Below are 13,294 nucleotides of genomic sequence, written 5' to 3'. Positions count from 1 at the left end.
TACAAGGCATAAGAATAAGAATAAGAATAAGAACTACAATAAAAAATAAAATAAAAATATAATAACAATAACCTTAGCTATAAATACAAAGAAACAACAAATAGGCTTGACTAATATGTAAACAATGTTTGCTTTCTTGTTTCTTAATAACGCAGGAGTTAAAAAATCAAGTGTTAGTACATAGGTTGAGCTCATCCTACAGTAACTCTGAGGGCTGTGAGGACACACTGCTTATAGCCAATTTGCAATGACATTGCACCATCCACTCCCACCGGTCACCTTGTGCCTTAAACTCATGAATCTTTCAATCAGTTCCAGATGCTTTATTTACTTAATAGCATAACACTGATTTAATGATCATAACCTAATGGGGAAAGAAACACTGTTAAAAAGTGTCGCCTCTCAGCCTGGTCTCTATATCCCAGCATGCTTTGTGCAGCAAGCAGTTGCTTGCTTCTTGGAGTACCACCTTGTGGTTAAAATATTACAACATCTTTATCCATGTGCTTTAACGGGAGATGTCACCTGAGGGTGTTTTAATCCAGATGTTTTTATTTAGATTTTTTCAGGCTGTATCATTGGCAGGATTTAAAACTTTTATATTTTTATATTATCTTTTGGTTGTTTGAATCTTTTGTTGTTTTTATTCTTCCAACATTTTTTTATTTAGTTTTATTTGATGGCAGTCATTAATTTATCTTCCTTTATACCTCTGTCACTTCTTCTTGCTCTTACCTCCCTGCAGTGTTTTTTTGTTAAACTTTTAGTCATTGACTTCCTCACATTTCTCTTTTATTTCTCTCTTTTTCTTGTAGTTTCTTTCTTATTTGTAAAGTGCTTTGTAACCCCGTTTTGAAAAGTGCTACACAATGATTATTATTATTATTATTATTATTATTATTATTATTATTATTATTATTATTAGTACTATTAGTATTCTTATTAGTATTCTTATTATAAAGCATAAAATACCTCTGTGTTTAATACTGCAGCTGTGTATATGATGCAGTTCACTTTTTGGAGGGAAAAAAGATATTAAAAGTGCATGTTATTAGTAGTCAAAAGAAGCATCACTCCATTGGGTCCTTTAAATGTAATGGACATGGGTGCTGTGGTGCAAGTCTAGTAAAAACCTTTTAACTTATGTTCTTAATCTCTGTTATCTATAAAGTTGTCTGGGGTTTGATCTTGAATGTTTCATCTTGTCTTTCTTTTTGTTTTGTATGGACCCTTGAAAGATTATGATTTCCACTGCATTACTAATTACTAGCGGGGATCCAATGAATTACTGCACACTTCACATACATCATTTCAGCTCCATAAATCCTAGCTCGTGTAAATACCACAAAATTAAAGTGTCTCGTTGTTTTAGAACAATATTAAGCCTGGTTTAATTAATCTTGTTATGCAATTTCCTCAATGGAGCAAGCTGCTGTTTACAGAAGAATGATAGTGAACCAGTAAAAAAATGGTACAGCTCATTATTTTTTTATATGAGTTTTGACTTTTCATAAAATTACTCATAATAAAAGTGACTTCTATCTTAGTCCAATAAGCTCATCAGCTGTATTATACAGCACTTTTCACTTGTTCAAAAGTGTTGGGAAATTGAGATTGTACATCTTTTTTTGTGTGTGTCACACCTCTATCTACTTTTAGCCTGAGGTCAGTGAAGTGGACAGTGAAGAGGAACAGTCTGTCCCAGTGCTGTCTAGAAGAGTAAATAAAGAACAATTTCCTCGAGTTTCTTTCAAAAACGAGACGGTGAAAAGTGAATTACAAAAACAAAACATCATCAAAACTCAGCGCCGGAAGATATGCTGATACAGATATTGATGTTGTGTTCTAAAATTGCTATTCCCTTGGGTTTTCATTTCATTTCATTTTATTAGAGGTATATTGCGTGAAAATATCAATATTGAGTTATTTCCCTGTGATTACTTTATAGCTAAAACTGCAATAACAAAGTCTTCTCATCTGGAAGAGGGGTTGCTTTGTCCCAACAGAGGAAACAGACTCATTCTAAGCTTTCACAGACCTGACTGCTCTCACTGGAGGTCGTCTTGTCACCGTCTCCACACCTCATTCCCTGGTTGATGATCCCTCCTGGTAAAGGGGAGTGGGTTGTTGGACGCACCAGGACCTGTGGAGGACCCCCAGTGCAGCCTCCGACCTCACCATATGTGCTGGTGGCCCCCGGTGAACCCGACACTCGAACGGCTTTGAACTCAATCCCCTCTGCGCCCACGCCTGTTTTGTGCAGCATGTAGCTGGTTTCTGTGGAGATGGCTGACACACCCATCACATTTCCAGGGCCCGGGTCAGAGTCCTTCCTAAACTTGATTTTCTTCCTAAAGGCCATGAAGAGTATCAGAAGGAGGAGGATGACGAAAGCGAGGACGCCAATGCCAATTATCTCTCCTGGTCCGATGTACGACAGCGGCTCGGCCTGGGCAACACAAAGAGAAAAATCAGAAACACGTGGAAATGTCTCCACTCTGAACATAGCAACACAAACTCAACGGATCTGTTAGGAATTCACTTTTTTTTTAACTAAAGGGCGATCACATTTTTTCTAAGATGCAGAGCAAACTCTGTGACTGTCGGTATGATGAAAACATCTTGGTTATCATGGTTAAAAAGTAAATGTGACCTCAGACACTCTGTCTGTGACATTACAACAGATTCCTTTAAAATGAAGCAGGCTGCTATATGACACATTCATGTCAGTCATTCATGTTAGAGAGGGAATGCAGGGAGTTGGTTCATGAGTGGAGAGCAAGGCAAGGCAAGGCAAGGCAAGGCAATGTAAGGCAAGGCAAGGCAATGTAAGGCAAGGCAAGGCAATTTAAGGCAAGGCAAGGCAAGGCAATGTAAGGCAAGGCAAGGCAAGGCAATGTAAGGCAAGGCAAGGCAATGTAAGGCAAGGCAAGGCAAGGCAAGGCTGCTTTATTTGTATAGAACATTTCATACACGAGGGCAACTCAATGTGCTTTACATTAAAACATTAAAAGCATTGGAAACATTCAGACAAGCATAAAAGAACATAATTAAAATGACAAATATAATCAAACAGAAAAGAAAAGGAAAATTAGAAATATATTAAAAATTACATTAAAATTTTAATTTAAAGTGGGTTAAAATGAGCTAAGATAGGAAGGCAGTGGCAAATAAAAAGGTCTTAGTCTTTGATTTAAAAAAGGTGAGAGTTTGAGTGGACCTGCAGCTTTCAGGGAGTGTGTTCCAGATATGTGGTGCATAATGACTAAACGCTGCTTCACCATGTTTCGTTCTGACTCTTAAGGACTGAAAGCAGACCAGTACCTGATGACCTCAGAGGTCAAGGTGGTTCATAAAGTAGCAGCAGATCAGCAATGTATTTTGGGCCTAAACCATTCAGTGCTTTATAAACCATCAGCAGGATTTTGAAGTCTATTCTCTGACAGACAGGAAGCCAGTGTAGAGATCTAAGAACTGGAGTGATGTGGTCTACTTTTTTAGTCCTTGTTAGGACTCGAGCAGCAGCATTCTGTATGAGCTGCAGTTGTCTGATGGACTGTTTGGGGAGTCCTGTAAAGACCCCGTTACAGTAGTCTAGTATGCTCAAGATAAATGCATGGACCAGTTTTTCTGCATCCTGCTGAGACATAAGTCCTTTGATTCTTGATATATTCTTAAGGTGATAATAGGCTGACTTTGTGATTGTCTTAATGTGGCTGCTGAAATTAAGGTCTGAGTCTAAGACTACACAAAGGTTTCTGGCTTGGTTTGAGCATTTCAATGTAGATTAACACGTCACAGTTAAAGTAGACCAGGGGCCTCATGCACAAAGACTTGCGTGGATTTCCTACTGAAACATGGCGTACGCTCAAACCCAGAAAATGTCGTACACATTAAAAAATATCCAGATGTATGCATCTGTGCGTAAGGATCAACAGCTGTAGAATGGTGCATACGCCAGCCATGAAGTTGGCATGAGGCATCGTACATTTCCATGGTCATTTCACTCTTGATACGTCTGAACTTTGCCTTGAAAAAGAGCGTACGCCACGTTTTTGTGCGTACGTATTCTTTGTACATGAGGCCCCAGAAGCGTTAAAAACTTCTTATCAACACCATAGACTGTGTAAAATATAGACGTAGTATCAGTGACATCACCCATCTGTTCCTTAGCGCTGTTATGAAGCCAATAGACGCGGCAGCCATATTGGAAATGTGGAACTCAACCAGGCAGAGTGTGACGTAAAGAGGCGGAGTTTGAGCCTCTTAGCCAACAGCTATGTGTTCCCGACCGGGAGTCACGTCAGTCATGTCCTTATTTGGGCAAAAACTCTTAATCTTAATATCTTCTGAACCATCACTTTAAATGAAAATTTTAATGTAATTTTTAATATATTTCTAATTTTCTTTTTCTTTTGACATGATTTTCCAATTCTTATCTCATCCCTACTGCAAAGGATTACATAAATCAGTTTCACTCAATCTCAACTAAATGATTATTTCCATTCATTCTTGTTTAAACAGAGTATGAGATAAGTTGGCTCAAATAAAAGAGGGGGACTTTCAGAAATCCTGCACTTAAATGCCCTGAAGAATAAACAAACAAAGCTCACATTTCATTGGTTGTGAAAATGTTTTTTGTCCACCATGTTTACATCTCGGCTGATTACAGCCTTCCAGGGAATAATAAATAAAGCATTTTCTTTCAACAGTTCTTAACATTAATTGCACTCTCAATATGAGGTATACAGTTCACAACAAAAGTCAAGAGCGTGACAACTTTTAATGGGAACTATGATTTACCCATTACTGCGGTTTCATTCATCTAATGTGGAGACAAACATTTCTGCTGGTGAATAAACCTGCCCGCGAGGCCGGCACGCACTCAGAATCCTCAACAGCTGTACTGAATATGCCAAGTCCTACCAGGCAGAGCCAAATGTGCCACAAAGTGAGCCCAAAGGCCGGGACTTTCTGGATTACAGTTTGATATTCTGTGAGATTACTTCTCAAGTGCTGGTCATACTCTACCTGCATGTCATCTCCCAGATCATCAGGCGTCTGATCATCGCAGCTCTGACCCTCGTACCCCTCCGAGCAGTTACAGTAGAACGACCCAAATGTGTTGACACACTCGCCGCCGTTCCTGCAGCCGTCCTGCTCGCACTCATTCACATCCTCGTCACATCTGCGGGAGCATGGACAAACACATTGCTATGCATGGGATTGGAGGAGATGATTTGTATCAAAGTGAGAGAGAAGAATAAAAGATGAAAGAGGTGACAGTGAGTTTAAAGACAGAGGGAAAAATAAAGACTCTGGAGGTCATCTTTTCAGAGGGCCAGTCTTCTGCTAAATCAGGGGATTATCTTCACGGATTCCCCTAGCATCCTCGTTTACATGCTGCTGATTTACAGATATACGCCTTACAGCTGAAACTTACACACACACACACTGAGACACACACAACCACTTACTCCAGATAAAAGCACGAATCACAAGCGTAATTTCTCTCACACGCTCGTAGATTGTCATTTTCAACAAGGCGCCCTGCTGTGAGGGAGATAGAAAATACACGGTTCCTCCCTTTTCAATTATTTATCTTGATAGGAGTTTCAAAACGCCGTACAATAGTCGGTCTGATGTAAGAAGAAAAATCATTTTAGAGTTTTCATTTGGAGAAGTTTTGCTTCAAGTCATTTAAGTGTCATTAGAATATATAGTTTACTTTAAGACAGATTAGCCTCTTATATTCACCCATTAGTACTTTCATAAATGTGTAATGTAAAAACCTCATTAGGATTTGACTTCACTTTATGGGAGACATTGTCACCATTTAATGGATTTTTTTAAAATGTAATGGATTTTTCATCATTTAAATGCAAATATGTAAATCTTACAATAGCATTCAGTCAAAATACAGTGAAGAAATATTATACTAATTGAGCTTAATTGTAGTTTCCAAAGTTTTTTGCAAAATATGGCTTTGTTTTGTGTCTGACTGGAGTGCATATTATTAAATAAGAATGACTCAAACAGTCAGATACCTGAAAAAAAATCTTAATTTCCATCAAAGTGATTATTTTTTAATTTCACACCTCATTAAAATCACATCTACATCTTTGTTAGAATCACAAAAAAACTGTCTTCCTTTTATTTGAGGATGAACTGCCCTCTAGTGGCGACTCCTTAGAACAACAGCATGAACAGAGAGGTTATTTCAAAGGCAATTACTGAGCTGTAATTAAGCAGGAAGCAGTGAGAATGATTATAGGCTTTTCAACAGAAATTATACTGAATTCAATTAGAAACACTCATTTATCTCACACAATAACAACTCAAACAACACAGCGGCTGCTGAGGTGCTAATGTGGGCTAATGAATGCATGTGTGTGTTTCTGTTTCTGCTGCCTACATGTTCCCTCATGTTTAATGTGTATGAATGAGAGCTGGGAGGCAGATGCTATTGTTTCTGAATCATCGCTTGTGTAACTGTGATTATGTACATACGGTGTTCACAGGGCACGCCATTCATCAACTCTGTTTTACAATCAGTTATTAAGGCTTTGAAGTGTGTGTTTCTGGGAGTGTGTGTGTGTGTGTGTATGTCAGGCTTTTTTATCTTACGTAAGTCCCCCGAGCCCTCTTGGACAGCCACAGAGGAATACACTGCCCACAGGCTTACAGTCCCCTCCGTTCTGACAGGGGTTTGACATGCAGGATGTCAACTCGATTTCACAGCGCCCTCCAGTGAAGCCAGATCCGCAACTGCAGATGAAGCCTGTTTGAGAGAGATTCAAGATGTGTCATATGAACATGTGTGTGATCAGAAATACTAGAAAATAACTTTTAATTCCATTCAACAACAAAAAAATACTTCTAAGACTTCTCATAGATACAGCTACAGTATCAGAGATGGTGGTATCTACTGAGTGAATTAAATCCAGCAGAGGCAGAAATGATTAAAATGAGATTTAAGCTGTACAGACTCATGATGAGGTTTTATGTGACAGCTGTTATTTATGCCATGTATTTACACAACAAAATGACAAACAACTGCACACATTCACTCAGTCACCCAAACAGACCTCCAGAGGGAACACTGCTGCAGATGGCTCCATTCAAACAGGGCTGACTGACGCACGGATCCGGATACAGCACGCAGCCCAGCTTGACCTCGTTCAGCCCGGCTATCTCAGCGTACCTGCTCCTCTTATTCTGAAGTGGCAGCTCGTTGCCGTTCAGCATCAGAGAGCCCAGGCAGCCCTGGAAGCCATCCTGGGCTCTTGGTGGGCCCCTCAATCCACGGTCCCCGAGCCCTGCCCCTCCTTGGCTCCTCCCTGGCACAGGGCTCGGCCTCTCTAGTTGCCCGCTAAGTGGCCTCACTTGGGCCCCGAAGAAGAAAGAGGAATCCGGGGCCAGAGGCCACAGGCGAACAGGGGCTCGAGCTGCTCGGCGGCGCTCCACATAGCTGTCATCTAGTGACAGGAGGGTGTAGTTCCTAGTCAGCTCCAAGGCGACGGCATGCCAGAGACCGTCGTTTATTGGTCTGCCAGAGATACCCATGATGCCGAGGGTGTTGTCGCAGTCCAGCTGGAACCAGAGTCGACCACTTTCAATCTGTGGATGGAAAAGGAAAACATTGTTCTTTTGAAAGAACACCACCAAATAAAGCAGCACTCATTTAAACAGGAAAAGATAAACTACAGAGTGATATTAATGTTTATACCTTCAGCATGGTGCAGGGGTTAACACGAGTGAACATAATGACTCCTCTTCTCTGAAGGGTTCTTATCCTCAGATTGAGTTTCATCTCTCCACTCTGGCCGCTCTCTGTCACTCTGTACTTGATATAACTGTTCCCGGAGAAACTCAGAGAGGTCTGTCCTACACGTTCACAAAAACAAAGAGGATTCAAACATTAAATCAGAGTGGAAAAGGCTGAATGTATATTTAAAAACATATTAATAACATGTAGTGAAACCCTGGCACATAAGAACGTATGCCATCCAACATAAAGATGGATCAGATCATACCTGCACACTCGTCTAGTTTCTCAGTCTGGCATTGGCAGACAGATGGCGCTGTTGGACCAGAACGGATACACTGCATGTCTGAGGGACAGGACTGACCCTCACAAAGCTCCACAGGAGTGGGGCACGTCCCTCCTGTTTGTAAAGAGGCATACAGAAATGTAAAGGACTGTCAGCATGTCAAAGAATAAGCTGTCTTCATATAGAAGTACTACATTAGCAGTTTTGTGTAATACTTCTAGTCTTAGATTGTAAGTGTAAGCATGAGTGCTCACCAGGGCATGTGCAGGTCTCTGTGCGGCTGAACCTCGGTGTCACCATGCTGACCCTCTCTGTGCTGTAGGAAACCTGTGAGCTGCTCTCCATCACCAGTGTCTGCTCACACACTTTCTCCACACAATCCAGCTGCCCTGAACAGATGTTGCTCACCACAACCGCCCCGGCTAGGACGCCTCGAATCTGACCCCGATCTCCTGCTTCCCCCAGTTTTGTGGAAAACTCTTTCCGGGAGTAGAACCCACCCATGCGTCTGCTCCCTGACGTCTCCGGCCTCTCCATGGCCAGCAGCAAGTCCACGCCTGATGTCTCCATCGCCGGCTGTATGCTGAGTATGTGGAGGGGGTCCTGCTGTCCTGGCGACCATTTCCAGCCAGCTAGCCCTCGTAGCAGTAGTCTGATTTGGTTTAGGTAGCGACTGAGTAAGTCTTCAGCGGACAGAGTGCTGAAGCGTAAGTTCAGGGCGCTACGCAGCAGCACATCTGTTACCTGCTCTACCTGGACTGAGACATCAGCTATCACTGCATAACGTCCATCACTCACTGTGGCATTCATCTGGTACCTAACAGAGAACAGATGAGTGTTTTAAAACCAGTTCTTAGACTTGGTGTGTGTGCTTGAGAGTGTGTGTGTGTGTGTTGAAGTTTGTACCTGCCGGGTTCCAGGCCTGGCAGAGCAACGATTGTGCCGTCCTGTCTGTTTATCTTAAACATGCTCTTAGGCTGAGGCTTCTGGGTAAACGACAGCACGTCGTTTGGGTCACGGTCGGTTGCATAGATCCGGCCGACTGGGCCACCGGAGAAGGTATCGGTTACCATTACAACAAAGATTTCTTGGGGGGAGACGACCGGTTTGTACTGACTGTTTCCGATGACTCTCAGGAATATCCATGAAGAAGACGTGAGGCTTGGTTTCCCCGAATCACTGGCCTGGAAGACCAAATCAAAGTTAGAACCACACAGAAACAGGAGTCAGGTTGTGTTCAGGTACAACTACTGCTGGGGAGGATGTGATTTTATAGAGACGTCTATAAGATGGTGATAGGATAGTATTGTGTTTACGCCAACTGTGCCTGCATTTGTCAAACCAAACCACTACTAACAAGAAATATGGACATCCATGAAGCTGAAACTGAATGAAGTCGTTTTCTTAATAGCTCCCCCATTACAGAAACGAGCGTATGTGAGGCAACATTTTAACACCCAAGACTCTAATAGCCTGACTTAGCAGCTAACAGAGAGAAACCGCATGAGAAATGGGCAGCTACTTCTGCTGACTGTGCGCAACCGAGATAACACAATTCAACTGTTCTTGAATATATTGAGTTTTAAAAACCTGGATTTCAAGTGTGAACTCTCTGGGGGAGTCAGGGCCGAAGGCACGGTTGGACTTAAGAGTTCCAGTCGGGTCCAGAGAGAAGAAATTTCCCTCATTTCCTGACATGATGCGAAACTCAAAAGGTGATCCGTTTCTTGGGGAGTCTTTGTCGCTGACTGACAGCTTCAGCAGAGTGATGTCAGCAGCTTGGTTTAGCTTGAAGTAAGGAGAGGAAGAGGAGTTGAGATGAGGCTAGCAGAAAAACAAAAACATGCCAATATAAGCGAAAAACACACAAACTGTTACCTGAATGATGGCTGTGGAGTTGGGTGGGGTGAAGAGAGGGGGGTTGTCGTTAACGTCTGAGATGTCAATGTTAAGGATCACAGTGGAAGACATGGCTGGAGAACCGCTGTCAAACGCCTGAACAGACAGAGAATACCTGGACACCTAGATGTAGCAGAGGAGGACAAAAGTGTCATATCATCTGTATGTATCAGGCGGTACATCGAGTGCTGTTGTGTTTGCATATTATGAGGCTTCAGCGGGTGTTGACCTTGAGCAGGGAGGGTATTTTTTCTGTCTTGACTGTGCTCATGAACCAGAAAATTACTATTGATTGTATATGAGATATTGTACTTTAAGATGCATCCGTACCAGTTCTCTGTCGAGCCGCTTATTGACTTTGAGCACCCCTGTTACAGGGTCAATCCAGAAGTGGTTGCTACGGTCACCCTTCAGGACGGAGTAGGTGATTCGTCCGTTCACCTGGCTGTCCAGGTCTTCTGCCAATACCTTGAAAACACACGGAGATGATAAAGGACAGAAAAGTAAACAGAGGCTTAAACAAAGAGAATAAAGCAGGGTGGATTATAGTGGAGCCTGTTGAAAATACAAAGATCATGTTACTCTGCTTGTTATGAAAAATTATAACCAATATATTTTTGTACAAATTAGTAAGAACTACCCCACAGGCACCTTTTTTTTCCATTAACACTTTATGTTCTTGGCAACACTTTGTTAAACACATCAGTGGAGGTGACTCCAAGGCTAAACCAGTCTCCATATGGCTCACAACATCTGTCTGTGAGAGGCTCCTTCTCCTCAACAGACACTGTGTCAACTACAGGCACAGCTGGAACTATCAAACTTGATGTTTTTTAAAGAAATGTCAACATTTATAGTTAGAGTAAAACAGATCTTATTACTACACCAGTGTGTTTTTCTTTTTTACCTTGACATGTTTCAATGACAGACTTCCTGCAGTCTTCTTCAGAAGAGCCCCATAATGTTGTGATGTTGTCTGTCAGCTGATTTATAAAGGTTTGGTTGTCCCACCTAGAACGACAGGATGACCATGCCCCCTGTTGTCATACATCCCAGATATGTGACAGCTTGTAGGCCCCCCTCATCCCCGGTATAAATCCGCTGACAGACAAGTCCTCAACACCAGGGGTTCCCAAACTTTTCAGGCCACAATCCCCAAGATATTTGTGCCAAAGACTCGCGACCCCCACTGTTCCTCAAAGTGATTTAATGTGGCTTCATTTAGCTAGTCTGCAGAAAATTAGCCTACCTGTACGAGCATGTGTCTGTGTTTCCTGTGCCGTTATGAATTAAACTGCTGCTACTGATGCTTTAGATAATCAACTGTTCACTAACTTAAGAGTCATCTGGCAAAAAGGAAGGCAGAAAACTCATTACACTTTCTATTTTCAAGGTTTTATTTCAAACTTAAGTACTATTTTTGTTGATATTTCCTACTATAATGGGTAAAATGTACTATTTCTAGACAACTTAAAAAAAAAAAACATTCTGGAAGACATCTCACAACCCCCCATTTGTGTCTCGCAACCCCCCAGGGGGTCCCGACCCACACCAACCCCTGCACAACACCACTTGACTCTTTTGAAGCAGACTGCAGGAAGTTTGTAGTCAAAACATGTCATGGTTAAAAAAGAAAAACACACTGGTGAAATTTTTTGAACTAGTTATTCTAGAGGTATACAATCATTCATGTGGATTAATATACATTCCATCACACAGATGTTACCCTGGTAATCGACTGCCCAACAGACGCATCCTCGCTGACCAGAACGTTGTAGATGTCCTGATTGAAGGCCGGAGCATTATCGTTAACGTCCATGAGTTCAATGGTGACCATGGTAGCAGTGCTGAGAGGAGGATCCCCGTTGTCCCAGGCTTCAACTGTGAGGTAATAATCCTTACACACCTCAAAGTCCAAATCATCAGCCACAGAAATAGACCCTACAGCAAACACATAGTATAATATTCATGTTCAGATTGTAGACATAAGTTTAAGTTTTGCATTTAGTCCTGAAAAGCAGCCAAATCGCACAAAGGTTTCAGCTCACCCTGGTTTATATCTATGGAAAACTTTGCCAACTCATTGCCAGACCGGAGGCTGTAGGTGATCTCAGCATTAGGGCCAATATCAGCGCTTGTCGCCATCACTCGCAGCACCTCTGTTCCCACAGCTACATCCTCAGGGACGGTAACACTGTAATCCCTCCTTTGGAAGACGGGAGCATTGTCATTCACATCCAGCACCAGAATGGTCAAATCAACCTGTAAGAAATAGAAGAGACAGTAAAAAAAGAAAGCTATCCATTATGTTTGTGATGCTCCATGGCCCTGAGCCTTTCTTTGCAGCACCATGGACAGTGGACACACATACATCAATAAGAGCAAAGATACTTAAGGCTTTACTAACAAGGAAGAGGACTGAGGCAAAAATCAATTGAAGTCTGTGTCCAACAAAGCCCAGGAGAGACTTCCTTCACTGCTGGATAAATGTTACACATTTATGGCATTACTGAGTCAGACAAATGCTTTTTTTTTGCTCTATGGACTCCAAAAGGAACAGTTCACTTTCTATTGTGTTGTCATTTTGTTACCGGAGAGAGGTTCTAAAGAAAGTTGAAAGGAAACAGTGAACCTTGTTATCTTGTTGGGAAATCTGCTGGAGTGTGTTCCTTCAATATTAGCATTATTAATTGTACTTTCGAGGACATAATGTATGTTGCAAACAGAAATAACAAAATGAAAAATGTATTGTATCAGAGGCTTCAGTAATTGGGACATACTTGATTTCCTTTTTTTTATGTTGTAATCATTTTTACAATTTGTTTGTTATACCATTCTCAAAACCCATCTTTCACTAGAATAAAAAAATTGATTAATACATAATGATAACAATAGAATGATACTTAATATTAATAATACAAATGATAATGATGATTATATGATAATAGTAGTAATGATAATAGTAATAATACGAATAATGATAATGAAGTAATACTTATATTAATATCCATAACATAAACAAATAATAATAATAATAATAATAATAATAATAATAATAATAATAATAATAATAATAGTAATATTATTATTATTATTATTATTATTATTATTATTATTATTATACTACTACTAATAAAAATAATAATAATAATAATATTCATAATATTCATAATAATAATATTAATAATAGTGACACTGAAAATAATAATACTAATACATTCAATGTTAATATTAAAATATTAATAACAGTAATAACAGTAATAACAGTAATAATAATAATAATAATAATAATAATAATAATAATAATAATAATAATAATAATAATAATATGCTTGGTGATC

The 13,294-nt window shown here is 40.6% G+C and overlaps 1 protein-coding gene across 1 annotated transcript in view; it reads right to left on the bottom strand.

The window, feature by feature from the left end:
- LOC117813399 (protocadherin Fat 3) overlaps positions 1-13,294 on the bottom strand; it is a 100,236-nt gene that overhangs the window by 20,017 nt on the left and 66,925 nt on the right. Inside the window, 13 exon segments of the mRNA XM_034684586.1 lie at positions 2,039-2,449; positions 5,032-5,188; positions 6,628-6,781; positions 7,089-7,620; positions 7,730-7,887; positions 8,037-8,168; positions 8,309-8,871; positions 8,961-9,238; positions 9,645-9,842; positions 9,933-10,076; positions 10,284-10,421; positions 11,680-11,894; positions 12,002-12,215. Coding sequence (XP_034540477.1) covers positions 2,039-2,449; positions 5,032-5,188; positions 6,628-6,781; positions 7,089-7,620; positions 7,730-7,887; positions 8,037-8,168; positions 8,309-8,871; positions 8,961-9,238; positions 9,645-9,842; positions 9,933-10,076; positions 10,284-10,421; positions 11,680-11,894; positions 12,002-12,215 — 3,294 coding nt within the window.

Source organism: Notolabrus celidotus, chromosome 5 (genome assembly GCF_009762535.1).
Source record: "Notolabrus celidotus isolate fNotCel1 chromosome 5, fNotCel1.pri, whole genome shotgun sequence".
In the NCBI taxonomy this organism is placed as follows: Eukaryota; Metazoa; Chordata; class Actinopteri; order Labriformes; family Labridae; genus Notolabrus; species Notolabrus celidotus.
The sequence above is the reverse complement of the archived record's forward strand: the minus strand, read 5'-3'. Positions and strand labels throughout refer to the sequence as shown.